General features: G+C 30.1%; 2 protein-coding genes across 3 annotated transcripts; one reads left to right on the forward strand and one right to left on the reverse strand.

The window, feature by feature from the left end:
* Positions 1–9,387: 9,387 nt before the first annotated feature.
* Positions 9,388–14,384, forward strand: LOC108480828 (protein IQ-DOMAIN 10). Of its 2 annotated transcripts, none has more exons than XM_017783949.2 (6): positions 9,388–9,640; positions 9,718–9,821; positions 9,903–10,073; positions 13,245–13,475; positions 13,706–13,819; positions 13,916–14,384. In XM_017783949.2, exons 2-6 carry the CDS (start codon positions 9,747–9,749, stop codon positions 14,180–14,182), a joined length of 858 nt encoding a protein of 285 aa, XP_017639438.1. In that variant the 5' UTR covers positions 9,388–9,640; positions 9,718–9,746; the 3' UTR covers positions 14,183–14,384. The 2 variants fall into 2 exon arrangements, with proteins under 2 accessions (XP_017639438.1, XP_017639439.1); XM_017783950.2 differs by having other exon boundaries at positions 9,389–9,640; positions 9,918–10,073.
* A 1,521-nt stretch (positions 14,385–15,905) lies between these two features.
* On the reverse strand, positions 15,906–19,105 carry LOC108483292 (transcription factor TCP4-like). Its single transcript, XM_017786596.2, has 2 exons — positions 16,356–19,105; positions 15,906–16,270 (listed from the first exon to the last, which is right to left on the reverse strand). The coding sequence occupies exon 1, from the start codon at positions 17,744–17,746 to the stop codon at positions 16,400–16,402; it is 1,347 nt and encodes a 448-aa protein (XP_017642085.1). The 5' UTR covers positions 17,747–19,105; the 3' UTR covers positions 15,906–16,270; positions 16,356–16,399.
* Positions 19,106–19,386: the final 281 nt, after the last annotated feature.

Raw genomic sequence — 19,386 nt, forward strand, 5'->3', positions numbered from 1 at the left:
TATCAATTTGGTTCTTATTTTTAAAACTAAATTTGACTCTCAATTTTTAAAAAGAGTCAAATTTTACCATCAAACTTTCAAAAAAAGTTGAATTGTTATTTTTTTAACAGAAATAGTAACTAAAATTTTAAAATTTTAAATATGGCAACCTCGCATGGTAATCCACGTAAGATAGATAGAACCATTACAAGACTCCATCACACTGACTGACTCTTGCTAAATCGACTTCAAATTCTAAATCTTGGAGAGAAATTTTACCAGGAGCGAAAGCCACTCAGATTGCTTGGCTATCAAGCTCACAACCAGTGAAAGTCCTTAGGAGAAATCTCTTTGTGAATTTTTACAGTTAGTCCAGTCTGAGCTTAGGTTTTGGCAATTTTGAAAGATAGATTTTTTATTAGATTAGCCATCCCCACGGGCTCCCTCTTCTAGCCTTGAAGAAAGCGCTGGACAGAATATACTCTCTCTTACGCTTTCGCAATTTGGCTCTCTCTTATAACTAATACCAGAGTAGAGTGGAGGGAAAAGCTTTAGCTCGAATTCTCGCTTTGGTACAAAATTGAGAAGTCCGCTGACTTTACTATGCTTTTTTCGAATTTTTATGATTTTTTTTAATAATTCTTTCATAGTTTGCATTTTTTTTAGTTTTTTAATAAATTTTAAATTATTTATTGACGTGACATATAGGATAAATAATATCTGTTAGCATAGGATATATATGGACTGTCATGCCAAAGATCGTTAAAAATTAATATTTTAATTAGCATTTTAGATAAAAGAAAATAATTTGATTCTTTTGAAAGGTTAATAATAGTTAAAAAAGAAAAAATGTCAAATTAATAAAATTATAAACATTAAGAAGTAAATTTATCATTATACCTACTTATATATATTTATATTATTTTTCATTTGTTTCTAATCCGAGCATATTTTTCTGCCTTTCAACTACTTGCCCGCTTGGCTTTTACTTCATTTTGAGAGTTTGGCTGTCAAGATTTTTGTTTTGTTTTCAATCAATAATGCATTTCATAGTTGAATAATTGAATAATGAGTTAAGTTTGATCTCGTCACATGGCTATTAGAGTGCACAATAAGAAAATTTTGGAACAATAAAAATTTATTATGGGCTATTTTTTAATTAAATTAAATTAATAAGAGGTAAATAATAATAATTTTTTAAATATATCATATTTTTCTCTAATTAGTTTAAATTAATAAAAATAAAATAAAAATAAAAATGTTTAATCCTTATAAATCATTAAAATAATGATGTTGTATTCTACAGGAACTCTTCTCTTTGACTAATTGAAACTATAAAAGAGATCACCTCTAAACCATTCAACACAATCTCACATGTTTATAAGTTTAGAAATCAAAATCTAGAATGAAGATTTTGAATATCAAAAGCTTTCCCCAAAACCCCAACTCTATAAAGAATTCAAAGAACTTGAAGAAATTTTGAAGTACACCACATTAATTCCAAAGAATGCTGATCTACTATTTGTTCATGTTGGAATCGAAAAAACTGATTTAAATATTAATAAACCATGATCTGTCATGTCATATCATCAAGAATAAAACTAGTGAGATAATAACCCTAATATATAACTTTTGCACATTAACCTGAATTTCTAATTAGCTCATTATTAATTAAAAATTAGTTACTAGAATATTTATACATACTTGACCCATATACTAGAATATTTACACATACTTGACCCATACTTTATTTAATAATTGAAGCCCAGTAAGCCTTAACCAAATTAGATCACTTTTAATTTGGGTTAACATTTAATGATAGTAAATAATAACATGTAATTATTCTTATTATATATGTGATGTCCATATTTTTCCAACAATCACTTACTTGAACCCCTCCCCCCACACACATATACACCAATTACCTTAAAATTACATGTCATTATATAACCTTATGAGCTCAAAACTCTACTATCATATCCAAAAGGTATTTCAAATTATCTCGTCCATTGGTTATGTTAACATAGAACCAAGACAACTTTTATTAAATATATTGTAAATAAATCCATGCTTGATAACGTATGCTGACACAACTAAATGACATATATCAAGTATGGATGTGCAACATGGAAATTACATGTAATGTGATCTAAACATGCCTATCTTAGTGAGATCATACCTTACCCAAATCAGAGGCTGAATAAAACCAAATGAACCTTATTTCTGTAGAAAATCACCTTGAAAATAAGTAAACTGAAAAAACCAAAAATGTGTTTATAATAGAAAAGCATTTAAAAATACAAACTCTTACTAAAATCGAATATCCCCAAATGGTATTACACAAAAATCTTAGGTGGTAGTCCCTTAGTAAGCAAACCCGCAATAATGGAGTTTATTCCGATATGCTTTATAGACACCTGACCACTCTAAACTCTTACTTTAACAATTAGGAATTTAAAGTCTATGTGGAATGTAAATTTTATTCCATAGCTAGAGGTAAATTCCATCTGCGGGGTATTGTTGTGATCCATAGCCAAAGGCAGAGTCCATATGCAGGTACTTGTTGTGTATCCACAGTCGAAAGTAGATTCCATCTATAGGATTTCGCTGTGTATCCACAGTCATGTGACAACTCTCATATGCAAATACTGTTGTGTGATAGCAATTTATGGCAATTGTCATCTTCGAATTAGTAGTGGTTAAACCACAAATCTGGTGTATTGGTGGATGGAGTTTTAAAGAACTCCCATCATAATGTGTAGCAGTGGGATAGGACCTTTTTTTATTTATCCGGAACTGTATGGCATTCATGAAACTTGTGCATGCAAAATTGAGAATTTTTGGGATAATACATATGTACATATGTAAATTGTTGAATGATCTAAAATGTTGATATGTTGAAATTGCTATTATGAATTGTTTTATGAATAGTGTTTCTGTATAATAAATCATTGCACTAATTATTCCTGTGTTGAGTTGATCTGAAATAACGATATTTTGAGTTGTCATTTGATTGTTATTACTCTAAATTTTGAGATAATGAAGTGAAGTGTTTTATGTGAAGAACCATTAATCTGAAGTGCTTTGTGAATCTGTTTATTCTTGAAATTTTTAAATTCATGTAGCTCACCCACTCTTATTTTTCCTTCTTTATAGATAACCCACAATGTTAGGAAGCGGACTCGGCATTCAGAAGGCTTGACTCGAATTATTAATTTTATATAAAAGTTTCTTAGACTTAGTATTTACAAATTTTGTTATTTGAAACTTTGTCGTTTTATTTAAATTGTGACATGGGACTTAGTTTTCAGATTTTACTTAGGTATGCATGGCGCTTAATTCATTTAGGCTATTAAAATATGAATTTTTAATTTACTATGCATGGAATCATGTTTTCATTAAAATTACTTTAGTATCACTTTTTCGCTGCTAATTTGTAAATGTGTTTTCTTAAGGAATTAAATTGAAAAATTACCTAAGCTTTCAAAAGTAGACACCATTACAAGGATAAAGATTAAACTTAATCGATTTTTTGTTAACTTGTAAGTTTTTCTAAATATAGACTAAGTTTTTTTTTTCTAAGATTTATCAAATATTTTAATATGACCGATTCTTAAACTTCTGTAGTTCTGTTAGGCCATTTCGGTGGCTGATATAATCTCCCAAATTCGAGTCTAACATCTTAAGCCAGCTTGAGGAGGTTACATTTGGTGGTAACGGTCAATAAAACTATCTTTATTAATTTATATTTAAGTTGAAATTTTTTTACTTAAAGGAAATAGTTAGATATTTTAATTTAATAAAAACATTATAGGTATGATCTACGTAAATGAAATAAAAAAAATATAATTGCCAAACTATTATCTACAAAACAACTATAATTTTACATTAGTAGTATAAATACACTTAAACGCTTCATATCTTTAATTTTAAAAAATTAGAGTTATTAATAATTGTATAAAAAATAAATAGAAGACTTCATCAACAATTTAGATAACATCATTTGTCCTTGTATTAATTATAATCACAATTATAGAAAAACTTAAAACTCTTTGAAATCAAAAGGAAGAAAAAATGAAGATATTGATTGCAGAATAAGCAAATTGTATCTTTAACTTTACAATTTGGCCCCACCTTAGCCAAAACAAATAATCTTTTTAGCTTTATTGTAAAGAAAGCAAAAATTATTTGTGTTCCAATTGCAAAGCCAATACATCCCTTAATTTCATGGATGACAACATGCTTCTTTGTCATATAACATGCCAAGATTTTGTTAGATATGCAAAAATATAAGGTCCCCATTTAAGGCATCTATCACAAAGATTCTCTTTCACCATATATTTCATTCTCTCTCTCTCTTTTTTTTTTTTCTATTGTTTTTGCTTGCATGACCTATGTATTAGTTTTGGATATTTTCTGTAATTTATAGAAACTGGCAAGTGTGTGTGAATTGACATCAAAGTTTCAACAATAATTGAAGCTGTCTTGACCCCTTTACCTTTAATTTACATTAATTTTGTGGGCCTAATAACCAGTTTATTGATTTTATAATAAGAGTAAAAGAGTACAAAAAGAATAATGCAAAAACAATTCAGCTGTTATTGTTTTTTTCTAAAATTATATTAGTAGTCATCTAATTATGAAAAGTTATAAAATGGTCACTCAATTATTCAATTTTGTCTCTTTTGGTCACCGGCTGAATAACAGTGGCAGCTTTTAAAATTGGCATAATAATATTTTTAACCTTTAACATTTGTAGATTATGTCAATTTAGTCTTGATTCTAAAAAAATTTAACCCTCGATATTTACGTATTGTGTAATTTGGTCTCTTTTTTTTACTTATAGCTTCGTTTTCTTTGTGACAATGAAGATTAATTTTAAAAGAATGTGAAAAGATAAAAATTATTATCTTGGATTTTTGAGCGTTTTTATTTTCTTGTATATTTTCAATCAATTTTAGCTGATATTTTTTTTTTACTTTTTAAGTCAAAGGGTCACAGAGAAAATCAAACTACAAAAAAATATCAAATTACACAACATATAAATGTTGAGAATAAGATTTTTAGAATAAAGACTAAATTGACAATGTATAAATGTTAAGGGCTAAAGTTATCAGATTATACCAATTTTAAAAGTTGCTACCGTTAATCTATTGGTTACCAAAAAAATAAAATTAAATAATTGAATGACCATTTTATAATTTTAATAATTAAATGACAATAAAAATTAGTAATTGTTAGAGATTATAATGGAGTTTACCTTTTCTTTTTCCACTTGAGTGAGTATTAATTTTCTTTTATAAAATTTTCATCAATTTCCGTTGTTGGTAAACAAAATCATCATTAATCAAATTCACTATTAAATGTTAGTAATGTGGCAAAGATGTTAACACATGGTAGTCCATTTGGATTATTATGTTAATGTGAATCTTTTGTTGAAGAAACCTTAAAATACGAAAAATATTTTTTCAAAAATAAAAAATAAAACATTAAAAATATTATTCAAAATTTGAAAAAAATATTTAATTTCTTCCAAATTATGAAAAAAAGTCAAAGAAAAATATAATATTTTGAAAAAGTAATTTTTCTTTTGTAATTTAGTTCATTCATATGCACTAGGATTTGTGAGCCTATAGCCCTATACTAAAAACTTATGTTGTATATAGATTATTTCTCGCATCTCTTGCATTCAGGTCAGATTTTCTTGAATTTATTATTATTATTTTTGGATTTTTAGAATTTTTAGATATTATTATATATTTTAACTTTTAATAATAGTTCTTAATCCTGTCAAAGAAAAATAATTCATAATAATCCATGTAGACTGCGACACGACCAAAACAATTTGCCAGCATTTTACAATCAAATAGGTTAATCACAAATTTATATCCTTTTCCCTATAATTAAAGAAAGAAAAGAAAAAGTATTAAGACATTAAAATATTTAGGAACATAATTATTTTGGTTTGATATTAATAGTGTTATGATACTTGTTATCACTTGTCCAAAATTCAAATTAGTTCGAATCAAATTCTATTCATGCGTCTAGCTCGTATGGTAATAGGTGTTCACAGGATGGATATTTATATTCTCCTGCGAAGTCAATTGTGAGATCATGTATGTGACCGCATAAGTACATGTTAAATTTAGAGTAAAATATGTGTTAACGTACATGAAACTTACCTAACATATCATATCAATGAACAATACTCGTATCATATAAATAGACAAATTTCGCTGTCTGAATAAAACAAAAAAGGATACTCAACAAATTAAAAAAAGAAACTTTTATATAATTTATATATAAGTATATATATATATATTATCATTTCCGGAATAATAATTTAGACCCATGCTTGAGTAAGAGGTTTGGAAATTTTCAACCAATTTAGTGTGGGCTATGAATGTGGTTATCGAAGAGAATAAGGGGAAGGTACATGAATATCTTCTTATACATAAAGATGTGTGTGTCACATTTATTCCTAAATAAGAAGTATAAATTCAAATATATAATGGTTGATTTTGTGAGAAGTTAGTTATACATAGCTAAGCTTTAGTTGAATTTAGGGGACAAGTTGATGTAGTTAGTAACTGTGACGATTATATATAATATATGATTATGCATATATATATGTATATGTGTATGAAGATCAATGTCGCATGCCATGTTGACAAAGGTGACAAGACAGCGAATTGCTTTGGGTCTATTTAAATAATGTAAATTTTATCTTTCCAGAATATATTTGTAAAGAAAATGTCATGATAGAGTTAGTGAATTGAATTAAAGTAGAAGATTTTCAATTATTGTTGGTGAATTTATGAGATTTTTAATTTTGATATTAAGTAAATTAGTTTTTTTAAATAATCGAGAACTTTAATTTCTATCAATTTCAAAAGTGAGTAATTAGGAATAATTAATCATAATGTTAATGCGTTTTGTCAATTGTACATATTTTCTTGTCAATTCGATCTTAATTTAACAAATTTAACTCCTAAAATTTACACATTTTGTCAATTTATTCATGGTTCAACAAATTTAGCACATAACATTTATACATTCTGTCAATACTTACATAGAATATATAAACATCAAACACTAAATTTGGTATGATACAAAAAAATTATGTACAATTGACTATAATTATTAATGTTATGATTAATTATCTTTAGTTGCTTACTTTCAAAATTAACAGAGATTAAATTGCTCTAATTTATTTAAGAAGGATCATTTGCTTAATATCAAAATTAACAAGAATTGAAGAAATGTTCTTACCTTAATATATTTTTATAAATGATATTAGATTGGAAAATCGAAAATTATATAAATCTTACTTTATTCAACAACATCCTTATTGAGAAAGTTAGTAACGGTTCAAAATATAAGGGAAAAAAGTGAAATAAGTTAAAGAAATATTAGAAATAATCAAGTCAAAATTGTTTATCTAAAAAATAAGACAACATCTTGTTTTTAAATTTCACAATTTCTTTTTATTTAGAAATTTTTGAAAATTTATTTCAATTCTAATCAATGTAATGATACAGTTCTTTAAGATTGTGCGACAACATCATCTAAAATTTTATAAAAATTATAATCTTTTTAAGCAATGACATTACACAATAGCGAAGTGTCACTTCATCATATGGACTAAAATTAGGGAAATTGCCAAGTTCTAAGATAGTAAAAAGACCTTTCAAGTTCCTCTCAATTTTGGAATTGAGCAAAGTGGTCTCTCTTATAAAAAATATTAGAGCAATTTAATCTCTGTCAATTTTAGAAGTGAGAAACTAAGGACAATTAATCACAATGTTAATATTTTCCATCAATTGTACATGATTTTGATTAGTATAGTAATAAATTGTCTTCAAAATTTATACATTCAATCAATTTGTTCTTAATTTAACAAATTTATCTTACAACATTTGTGTAAATGTGTAAATGTTGAGGCTAAATTTGTTAACTTTTTTAGAATTAAAGCTAAAATGACAAAATACCGAAGGCTGAATTTATTGCTATACCAATTAAAATTATGTACAATTAGTGGAAGACATTAACGTTGTGATTACTTGTCTTTGATTACTTACTTTCGAAATTAATAGGAATTAAATTACTTCAATACTTTTTTTGAGAGAGACTAATTTTCTTAATTTTAAAATTGAAAGAACTAGAGAGATCCTTTTACCTTCCAAGACTAATGTGTTCAAAAAAAAATTCAGGTATTAAATTAAAAAAAATTGCCAAATATAAAGAGTAAATGTTGTTTTTTCCTTGTTCATTGCCCTCTCTCATTGTTTCGCTAGAGGGCATTGAGCCTCCATCAAAGGAGGGCCAATCTTATCTACTTTTCACACCCAAACTCATTATCTTTAATTATCAAACCAAATATCCAAAGACAAATTACAGATAGACGGTGGAGTTTTAATCCATTTATTGTATTAAAAGAATTTCTTTTTATATTTTTAATATGGTATTCAATGTTTTGTACATAAAATTAAAAAATTACACGTCAACCGATTAAGTCTTAATTTGATTGGTTTAAGTATTGTTGTTAAATATAAAAAATATGAATTCAAATATACTAAAATGCATTATCATTTTATTTATAGATTAAAAAATTACGAATAATTTTAAACACTATATAAAAAATATCATATTGTTAAAAAAATTTCTATATCAAAATGATACGAAATATAAATAGTAAAATAGATTGAAATTGCTAAAAAGTTGTCACATTTGTGAAAAGACGTGAATGCTTTAAAAGTAAAATATGTAAAATTAAGAAAAAGTTTGAAAAGATATTTCATTGGAGTTGAAGTTGATGTAATGGTTATATAAGTCGAGGAATGATGGAGATGGGCTACTTTTTTTTAGCCTTGCAAGTTAAGATTACTCAAACTAGCTACTTTTCTTTTGTGCTTGGAAAAAAGGGTTGGAGCAAATTGGATTAAGTTCATTCACAAAATGATTGATATAATAAGGAAAAAGAAAAGAGAAAATTTTGAAGTTGATGTAAATTTTATTGATGATTACCTAATTATGACTTAATTAACTATAGAATTTTATTAAATAAAAACCCCATAAGAAAAATGAAGTTATACTCCACAAAGTACTAATTTGCATATTCTTAAAGAGTTAAAAAAACATCCTCTCTCTATACCATCTTTCTTCCTCAGATTAAGTGAAAAGAGCTCAAACAATATAATCACAAAATTCAATGATATTTATATATATGTAACCTTGAGAAACTACTGTTAATTTTGATTTAAGTTACTAGATATAGACTGTTGATCCTCCAAAAGATCAAACAGCGATATCAATATGGTTGAGTTGTCATTACAAGAGAATGAAACCCTAACCATGCATGTACATTTCCTGTCTTTTATTTTTATTTTTATTTTTATTTTTCTATTTATGCTTTTCTTGCATTGTACTAAAACATAATATTTCATCAAACACCTCCACCCCACAAATCTTTGCCAACTCCAATTTTGTCCCCCTTCTTCCTTGTCTGTTTGCTTCCATAATCTACTCTTGTTTATCTATTTATTTGTATTTTCGTGTTGCAAACAGTACTACTTTTCAGTCCTTAATAAATTGCTTCAAATGACATCTGCTTGGTTTATTTGCTTCAGTTGATTCACTCATTCGAGCTCTGTAAATATTGGTAAGCTTCATGATTGTTCAACTTCGATTTTGATATATCTCTAATCACCCTGGAATGATATTTCTATGTGCCTGCAGGTTTATTATAAGCATCTTGGTGATCATCCATGGGTTCAGGAAACTGGCTTAGATCATTCATTTGTTTAAAGAAATATAAACCAAACAGATCCAAACAAGCAAAGGTAGTACATGTGTTTTGGAATGACGCATTAATCCAACATATTGCTCGTGTTAGACACTGCATATCACTAATATGGTCACAGACCCCATCAATACAGGTACACTCGAGTAATGAAAAATCAAATGGTGATGAAAGGGTAGAAGAACATGAGGGTCCTGAAGTGGCAGCGGCTGGGAGTTCACAAAGCAGTCCTGGAATTGCCGTTGAACAAAGAGCGGCTGCTAAAATTCAGAAGGCATTTCGGTCTTACAGGGTATTTTTAATTTTTTGCCAAATTCCAATTTCATACATATTTCCAAGTGGAATTACCTTTTAAGAGATCAAAAATGCTAATTTTTTTCTTAATTGAACATTTGGGGTGGTTTTGCATATAAATGTATAAATTGCAAATTAGATCATATTTGGTAAAAGTACCATGGAAGTCCTTTTTCTAAGAGTTAGATTGCATTTTATCCTTTTACCTTAAAAAATAAACAAGTTAGTCTCTGTGCATTAGATCAAAGACCAAATTAATCTTTTTTTTTTTTTAAGTTTCATTCATTTCTACTGTTAAAAATTAGTGTGGTTGATATATAACTAAACAGTTACAAGCAGCTTACCATGTGTATCTCATTTTAATCTATAAAAACTATATTTTTAATAGTAAAAATAAATGAAATACTTAATAGAATTAATTTACTCTTGAATCTAATTTACTTATTTTTTACGTAAAAAAAAGGGAATTACAATATAACTGCCTCCATATCTCATATTCATGCATTTGTAAGTAGTGTTGGGTAGGTCATAGGGAATGATTCATATATTAGGTTGGCACAAAAACAATAATGATAATTCACTGAAGCATAGCCCCATTTGTGGGCAACGCACAATAATAAACGTCAATAGCTTTTGGTTCAGATATATATATATTTTTAAAAAAACATGCTTAACGCAGATAATGAATTTGGAAATCATATACATATAGATCCATAAGTTATATATGTGGTGCATTTATGTTTTTCTTTATTTAATTTTATAGTTTTTAAAGATAATTTTATAGTTAAATTTAATATTTTTAAATTTAATCTTAATTTTAAAAATATATTTTGAATTTAAAATTAAATTTTGAATTTAAAATTAAAAAGTTTTTTTTACTTATTTAAAAAATACACTATAAAAATCAAAAACATTTTCTGACCCACATTAAGTAAACTAAAAAATATTTTAACTTCTTAAAATTATAATTTAAAATATAAATATTAAAATAAAATAAAATTTTAATATTTAATTAGAATTATTTAAAAATAATTTAAAAATGAAAATAGAGTTAAATTATATTTAACAGTTTAAAAACATATTAAAAATTTAAGATATTGTTAATAGATTAAAATGTTTACTTTTACTTCATTTTTTTGTCATTTGTTTACTTGATTGTAATTTTTACACTAAAATAATTTCAAAATTTAAAATATGCTGAAAATTTTCAGGGCATAGATTTTAAAGTTAATTTTAATAAATTTAAATATTTCAACTAATAATAGACAAACTATTTTCATCCAAAATAATGGGCAAAGATTCTTTTCTGCCCTCGAGCCTAATTTAAACAAATTTTTTATTTTTATTTGAAATTTAATTGTAAAATATCCAAATATTACTATAAATTAATATATTTTTAAAATTTATTATTTTAAAATAAATAAATTTAAAATTATACATGAATTTTGATTTAATGTGCATTTTAATACATTATCTTTGATCTGGTGCAATCATACACATAAAGCTTTGATTGTGGTTCAAATGCATACATAAAATTTTAATTTTGATTCAATCATACATTTTAAAAAACAAATACATTAGTTTATTTTTAAAATGGATAAATATAATTATTTATGTATGTAATATATAAATATAAAATGGTGTTATATCAATAATTATGATAATAATTTGTGAGAAATTGATCAAATCAAAATTTCATGTATAAAATTGCACAAAATCAAAATTAATGTATAAAATTACTCATTAGGCCAAAATTTATGTATAATTTTGAGATTTATCTATTTTTATAATAGTGACATGAATTATTTGGATGGGTTAGGCGAGGTTTGAGCCCAAGCCCGAACTGAGAATTTTTTTATATTAAGGCTTCAACTAGTTCATGGACAAGCCTATTTATAAAATATTACAATTTTAAATTAAACTTCTCTTTAAAATTTTTCTTTTCACTTTTCAAAATCATTTTATGTACGAAAAATTTGTAAAAAAATAAAAAATATATTTTAATAAATACACACAATCAATTTGTTTGATGCACGAATTTTTTCAAGTTTTATTGTGATTAGAGAATTAAAATGTTTTAAAAGTTTTAAGTATTAATACAAACACGCATACATTGTTATTATACAAATTTAAAGGGAATAAAAATATGTATTTTACAATTTTCTTTTAATGAAGATAGCTTTATTAATTGTGTATGATTGGGTTAAAATTTTTAATATATTTTGGGACCGATTTAAATTTTAAAATTTCTTTCACAATTTAATTTTTTAAATAATTTTTTACTAATAAATAATAAGTAGATTTTATATAATTCATGCTAAATGATTTTTTATTCTAATTGTGATTCATGGATTTTATATTAACATTTATGCAAATATTATATTTAGTATATTACAAATAATTAGATTCCACTAACACATTTTTATCTATGTTTAATTTAGAAAAGTGTATATATATATCATATAACAATTTAAGAAAATATTTTTATCAAATAAAATATTGAATTACAAAATATATTAAAATTATAAAAATTTAAATTTATTTATAATATTAATCATAAAAGTAAATTTATACAAAAATTCAAAAATAATTTTAATATATTCTAATTAATACATACAACTAAACTCATGTATCGCTGTAAGAAAACTAGAATATCATATAAAAGATACGAAAACATGTATGAAGACTTTGAAATAGCTCTTTGAGTTTCAAAATACTTCTTGTCTTTTAAATTAAGTTTTAAATAAGTTATTAAGAATTTTATAGGTTCTTATAAAATTTTAAATATCTTTTATAATATTTATAAGTTTTTATTAATTTTATTAATTTTATAGGTTTATATTAATTTAATATTTTTTGACATTTTAAATAATTTTTATATTTTTCTAATTTATTTTTATGGAAAAATATTAGATTAAACCGAAAACTACTACGTGTCACATTTTAATTTTTTTATTAATGGCAAAAGTTTAATTGAATGCTAATTTAATACAAAGACTTAGTTAATTTTTTAGCATTTTTAAGAGATCTATTGACATATAAGTTAAATAATTTAATATTTTTACTTGATACACATAATTAAATTCGTGCATTAGACGCTGGTACTAGTACTCGGGTGTGAGTAACATAATTTACTTATACAGATTTTGTATTACAATTTATTTTGCAGGCAAGAAAAGCAGTCCGCCGGCTGAGAGATGCGGGGAGATTCAAGAACATATTGATACAGGGACATACAGTGAAGAAACAAACAACAAGCACGCTATGCTATTTACATTCATGGTGCAATGTCCAGTCTCAAATCCGAGCTCGGAGAATATGTATGGTTACAGAAGGCAGGCTTAAGCAAAAGAAAATGGAAAACCAGATGAAGCTTGAGGCTAAACTCCATGAACTGGAGGTATTAATAATCACTGTTGCCTACTTTGCTTTATTAACTTTTAATTGCCTAAGAAACTAGTGGTATTAGTTAGGCATCCATCTTTTTACATTAATTGAGGGCTAAGACTTAAGCCCTGCAGATTAGGCATTAATGTAAGAGTAACCCTTACCTTTTGTTTGGTAAGCAAGGAAAGAAAACGAAAATGCTGATATCTATGAATCAAAGTATCATGCTTTGGTGTTTTACAGGTAGAATGGTGTGGTGGGTCTGAAACTATGGAGGAAATTCTTTCCAGAATTCAACAGAGAGAAGAGGCAGCGGTTAAACGTGAACGAGCCATGGCATATGCCTTCTCCCATCAGGTTACAAACTTCGGGTTCATTAATCACTTTTAAGAAATAACATTACGCTCTGCAGCCTTTCTCTTTTTTTCGTGACTGGTCGTAGTGAATTTGCAGTGGAGGGCAAATGCGAGCCAATATCTTGGACAAGCATCCTATGGTGCAGGCAAGGAGAACTGGGGTTGGAGCTGGATCGAGAGATGGATAGCGGCAAGGCCATGGGAAGTGAGGATTCATTCTCAGCCTATTCACCCAAAGAAAACTCATGGCAGGCAGGCAAGCAAATCGGAGAAAGAGATGAAAGTTTCGGCCTCGGTGAAACCCTGTTTGCCAAATGGGAAAGTTGCTCCAAAAGCCAAAAACGGCGCCCCATCCGATGGCTGAAATCAATGATATTTCATGGAGCTTAGTCAATGACGGACGAAAGCTTTTTTTTCTTAGCTATTTTTGGAGTGATTCAATACGATTTTTTTGTCTTGGTACTTTGTGTGGATTTGCAACGGCATTGTATACAATAACAAACAGGGTTTTTGCACCATGAAATTCAAGAGTGAAATACTGAAGTGACTAAATTATTTGGATTAAACCCGGGTTCAAAATCTCTACATTAATCCACAAACGGCCCTGTGTGTGTTACTTTAATCCTAAGGTTAAAAGCACAAAGCCCTGAAAATTTGCATTTCTCAAATAAGTCCTCAATGCACAACTTCGACCAAACTGAAAGAAAATCAACCATAATAGGTAGCCAATTCTTTGAACTTCGATCTTATTATTATTTTTTGGAAAGCCGCATAATGCTCCAATTCATGACTCCATTATGCATTAATTATCATACAATTAAATATTATTCATTTTTGCATTGCATTATGCAATTATGCATATCATAGGTAAGCCACCCGTCCCCTAACTACATGCCAACAAGAAGCTCAGCAATCCAACCACCTCTCCACCTCAAAATTTATATCTGGTATGGTCTGAAAAATCCCAACTTTGAACATTCCACTACATAAAATAATCCTATAATATATTATAAAATCATATCTAAAAAAAATGACAGTACTTGTGTTTTTTTGTTGGTGTTAATAATCATTCATCTAAAATACCAACAACCATACTGCAAATATCAATAGAAGCCAAAGTATATCGGTCATCATATTTTTATGCTAATAAAAGATAATAAGAATTTCCAGCTAGACTGAAGAGATAATTATTATATTAGGCACTGAGATTTACAGGGAGTAGGGGACCATTTACGGATGGGCAAACACCAAAATTTTGGTGGCATCTATTATCTTCTATCCTTACAGAGCATTCTACTATTCTTCCATAATTGAGCTTTTCTTTATATTCATCCCCATTCCCCCCACTTTCCTGGTTAAGATGGACTCCATTTATAGCCCCACTTGCTCTATTTGCTAACATGCTCATTGATTAGGTGTCCTCTACAACCTGGTCTCAGTCCTGATGTATGCATCAGGGCATTATTCGGACCGACCCCATCTTTCATATTAAAGCATTTTGTAGCTGAATTTATACAAAGTCCAGTAGGGCTTATGCGAATTCTGCTAATTTTAGCAATTGGAGATAGTCTAGGATGGTGATTAGTTGATTATTCTTTTGTTCCAGAATCGGGGTTTTGATTTCTATCCTTGTTTGGCATTCTCTATTGCTATCAAGAGCTTTCAATTATTCTAACCAAGGCATCCTAAAACAAACCACTATTTAGTGAAATGACACTAAAGAAAAAGAGTTATAAGGGGAAGTTAAACATTGTTTTCAACCGGGGAGATGCTGACAGTGGAATCATCTACGACCCTATTGCATCCAAAGATCCTACTGTTTACAGAAAATGATTTCTCTTTCAATGCCCCCAAAACTCGAAGCATCAATCTGTTTCATACAAAAGCGATAAGGCATCAAAAGGAAGAGTTCACTTTCATCTACATGAGAAATTGACAATTTCTAAAGAGAGGAAAAGAGTCTAGATTGCTTCTCTAGTTCTGTATCAGATAGAACGACTTTTTGGATATTAGCTGATCCGGGGTTACCTTATTTCATGAAAATATTCAAAAGAATGAGAGACTATGCTAAACTAAGTCAGTCCTAATTGAGGGAAAATTTAAATCAGCATTAGAACAAACTAGGTTCCCATCTCAGTAGTAACTCTAGGAAACAGTAGCAAACATTGATTGGTAACATGAAAAACATGACAAGTCCAACAAGAAAAAGAAAACATTGTTAAGCTCTAAGAGCTCACTCAAATATAAATTTAAGCTACAACACAATCAACTGATAGAATCTAAACAAACCGGGGATTGAAAAACCTGAAATCCACCCAGATTTCTTCTTCCCACGGTATAGGCCATTGATTCAAAGTTGCCCAAAATCTTCCCTCGAACTAGTCTTTCATTCTTGGAGCTATCATAGTATAGTTATCTTCTCATCCAGTTCACAGTCAACAATCAACTAGTGCTGAAAGACCAATCAGGCAATCACTTAAAACAAGTAAAGAAAAGCTTGTAAGAGCAATATATGGCAGGAATTTGGTCTGTAATACCTGATAGAGGGGAAAGACTTTGGCCTTTTCTCCGAATTACTCGATCAATGGTGAGAATCAGATGAAGCAGAGGACAGCCTATTGGCAATGCTGTCGTGCTCATCTTCTTCGCCCTGAATTCGTGCTGGAACGCGAAACCCAGAGAATACACCAGGTGTGGTGAATCCAATGCCAGATAAAGCAGCGTGATGATGGATGTTTTCTGGGATTTGATGGTGGTGATGTTGTTGATGATGATGGTGTTGGTGTTGGTGTTGGTGTTGGTCGGTTGTGGAAATTGGCTGGTCTATCCAAGCACGAACCAAGGGCGTGTTACTGGACTGAAGGGGTCCCCTCTGAGAAAACAATTGGCTGTTTTGGCCAAAAGCCGTCGGCAGTGACTGCGGTGGAGGAGTGCCAAAGATAAATCCTCCTCCTACACCGCTACTGCCGCCAGCACCACCGCCACCGCTACTATCAGCAGCAGCACCGCTATTATTCCAGGCAAACAATCTCTGGAACCTTCCAATCTCCGCTGGGTGTTGGTGGTGATGTTCCCACCCAGCAGATGACCCATCGAAACCAGCTAATGGGCTGGCCCCAGAGAATAAAACAGGTTCACGGTGGTGTGCCTGAGCTGTAGCAGCTTGGGCGTGGTGGTGGTGGTGGTGCAAAAGAATCGGCTCCGGAAACGATTGTAGTGAAAGCCGAAGATCTTGACTGTGACTGCTGGTCCTCGACAACAAATCCGGCGGATAATTCTGGAACTGTATGGAAGAAGACGGCGTCTCACTTGAAGCTCCCAATGGGAAAAAAGACTTAATTGTATCCGCTATCTCATCAGAAACTAAAGAAGGTGGAAGAAAACCCGAATTATTATTGGGGTTATCTCCCATTTCTTGTTGCTGAAGACTTTGAACTTCATTCCCCATTATTGTAGCCGTTCTTCTCCGAGTACCCGACCCAGCAGCAAGGTTTTCCACCAGGTTTCCACTATGGTTGATGTGGAACTGATACGGCTTATCATTGTCGGTTGCGGTTGTCGCGTTTTGGTCTTCTTGGTTACTAGTTTTAGCGATCGAAGTGGTTGTATTCAAAGTTTCAGGGTTCCAAGGAGGTAGTTCAGCGAGCTCGTCAATGGCAGGTTTGGCTTTTTTGATAAGCCAATCCACAGCTTTGCTAGGACGGTCGTAGCCAAGTCGGTCCTGGACGTCGTAGAACTGGATGGCGGTGTGAGCTGAGAGACGAACACGTCGGTCTCGAGGACCTTTGGCAGTACAAACTTTGCTGTGACGGTCTTTCCTTCCAGTTGACCGAACAATGTGACCTCCTTGGACCTCAACGATCTCCCCTCCAGAGTGCCTTATCCCCAATCTTGACGATGTTGCAGCTTGGTGGCGGCTATCTCCCATTTTTCTTGCATGTTGGGTTGATTTGGAACCAAAAGTTGAAGTAGAAGCCGACGGCAGATAAGAGCGTTTCTTGGGTGGTTGTGGGTACTCTTGCTGTTGTTGTTGCCCTTGCTGCTCTCGTAGTACTTGAGTTTCCAGGCTTGCATACAACTGTTGCCCTTGCTGTTGTTGATGATGCAGAAACAAGATTTGCTGTTGGTTCCTCGCAATTTCTTCTTCTTCTCCTCCTCCTCCTATATGAGATGGATTCTGATGTTGCTGTTGCTGCTGCTGCTGCTGCTGCTGATGATGATGATGATGCCTTTGAGGATCCAGAGTCAGGCCCTGGTGCTTTTGCTGTTCCAGCTTTTAATGGAGTATACCTTTTTTATGTTAGTGGGTTGTAGTTGTTGTTCTTTGCTTGCTAATATCCTCTACCTGTATGAGCTACTGCCACCACACTGAAACCTGATACTGTGACCTCTCTCAAAAGCCTCTGCCATTCAATTATTCTAATTCCATCATACCACACACACCAAACGGCCGGCCCCCCCACCCACCACCACCACCACTCTTCCCTAACCAAGCCTGCCAACTAAAAAAAAAAACAAAAAAACCCCCAGCCCCTATTATTCCCCCAGCCTAACCCATCGTTTTTTTCTCCTTGTTTCTCTTTCTATTTTCTCTCTAAAAAACTCAGCTTTTGGCAATATAGGAGCTCTCTGTTATTTATGTACTATTCTATTCAGCAACGAAACGGGTTTTCAAACACTTAGCCACCCACCACCAACAACAACAAAAACAAAATGTTCTCTTCTCAACAAGGATTTTCTTGGGAAACTATACTAACTAGAAACTCTTTCATGACAAGCTACAACTAAACGAAAAGAGAGAAAAAAAAATTGGTTTGTTTAGAAGAGCAAAATATATATAGGGCTTATAGCTTAATAGCTATAGTATAGGGAAGAGTAAACACACTTTTACTTTGGCCTATAGAAACACCCTTGATGTTGATGATGATGCCACTGCTAAGGGTGGCAGTGTTTTTGGGGTCAGACAAAAGATTAAAGATCTCTGTTCATCTCATCACTGCATTTGCTGCTGTTTTATTTTGTACTTTTACCCTAAAACTACAGAAATCTAAAACACCATTTTTTCCCACCTCTCCCCATTTCAACCAACCTAAAATCCACCCTTTTTTTTTCAACTTTTCTCATTTCCAGTATAAATTATATAACCCTTTTTCTTATTTTTTACTAAGTATAGATAGATTTGATTTACATGACTTTAAATTTTCAACCTGTCTTAAAAATTGATAACCTAGTCAGTGGTAAGAAAGTAACAACCTTTTTAGTCTTTTTTCTTTTTTTTTTAACTTAGTTCCATAGCTAGAAGTTAAGAAGTGTTGGTTATAGTTGAAGGGATTTGTCTGGATGCTTTGTTTTGATTAGATCAGATGAATGAATAGATCCTTTCTTTATATGCCACCATCACAACTTTTGACAGTGACCCCAATTCACAGCCTTTTTTAAAAAAATATTTATTTTTATGCTTTATTTATTTATTTTTCTTTATTGCTTCACTTAAAAGAAACAACATCATCTTCCCCACAAATTTCCCTTCTTCCAAACACCCTTTTTTGGGATTGTTGGATTACTCAA

The sequence above is a fragment of the Gossypium arboreum genome, chromosome 1, assembly GCF_025698485.1.
Source record: "Gossypium arboreum isolate Shixiya-1 chromosome 1, ASM2569848v2, whole genome shotgun sequence".
In the NCBI taxonomy this organism is placed as follows: Eukaryota; Viridiplantae; Streptophyta; class Magnoliopsida; order Malvales; family Malvaceae; genus Gossypium; species Gossypium arboreum.

Bases quoted from the DNA above. Each gene is read 5' to 3' on its own strand.
- LOC108483292 (XM_017786596.2), bottom strand. From the start codon at position 17,746: ATGGGAGATAGCCGCCACCAAGCTGCAACATCGTCAAGATTGGGGATA.
- LOC108480828 (XM_017783949.2), top strand. From the start codon at position 9,747: ATGGGTTCAGGAAACTGGCTTAGATCATTCATTTGTTTAAAGAAATAT. The intron at 10,074-13,244 runs GTATTTTTAATT...TTTATTTTGCAG, and splicing joins AGGCATTTCGGTCTTACAGG to GCAAGAAAAGCAGTCCGCCG. The intron at 13,820-13,915 runs GTTACAAACTTC...GTGAATTTGCAG, and splicing joins CATATGCCTTCTCCCATCAG to TGGAGGGCAAATGCGAGCCA.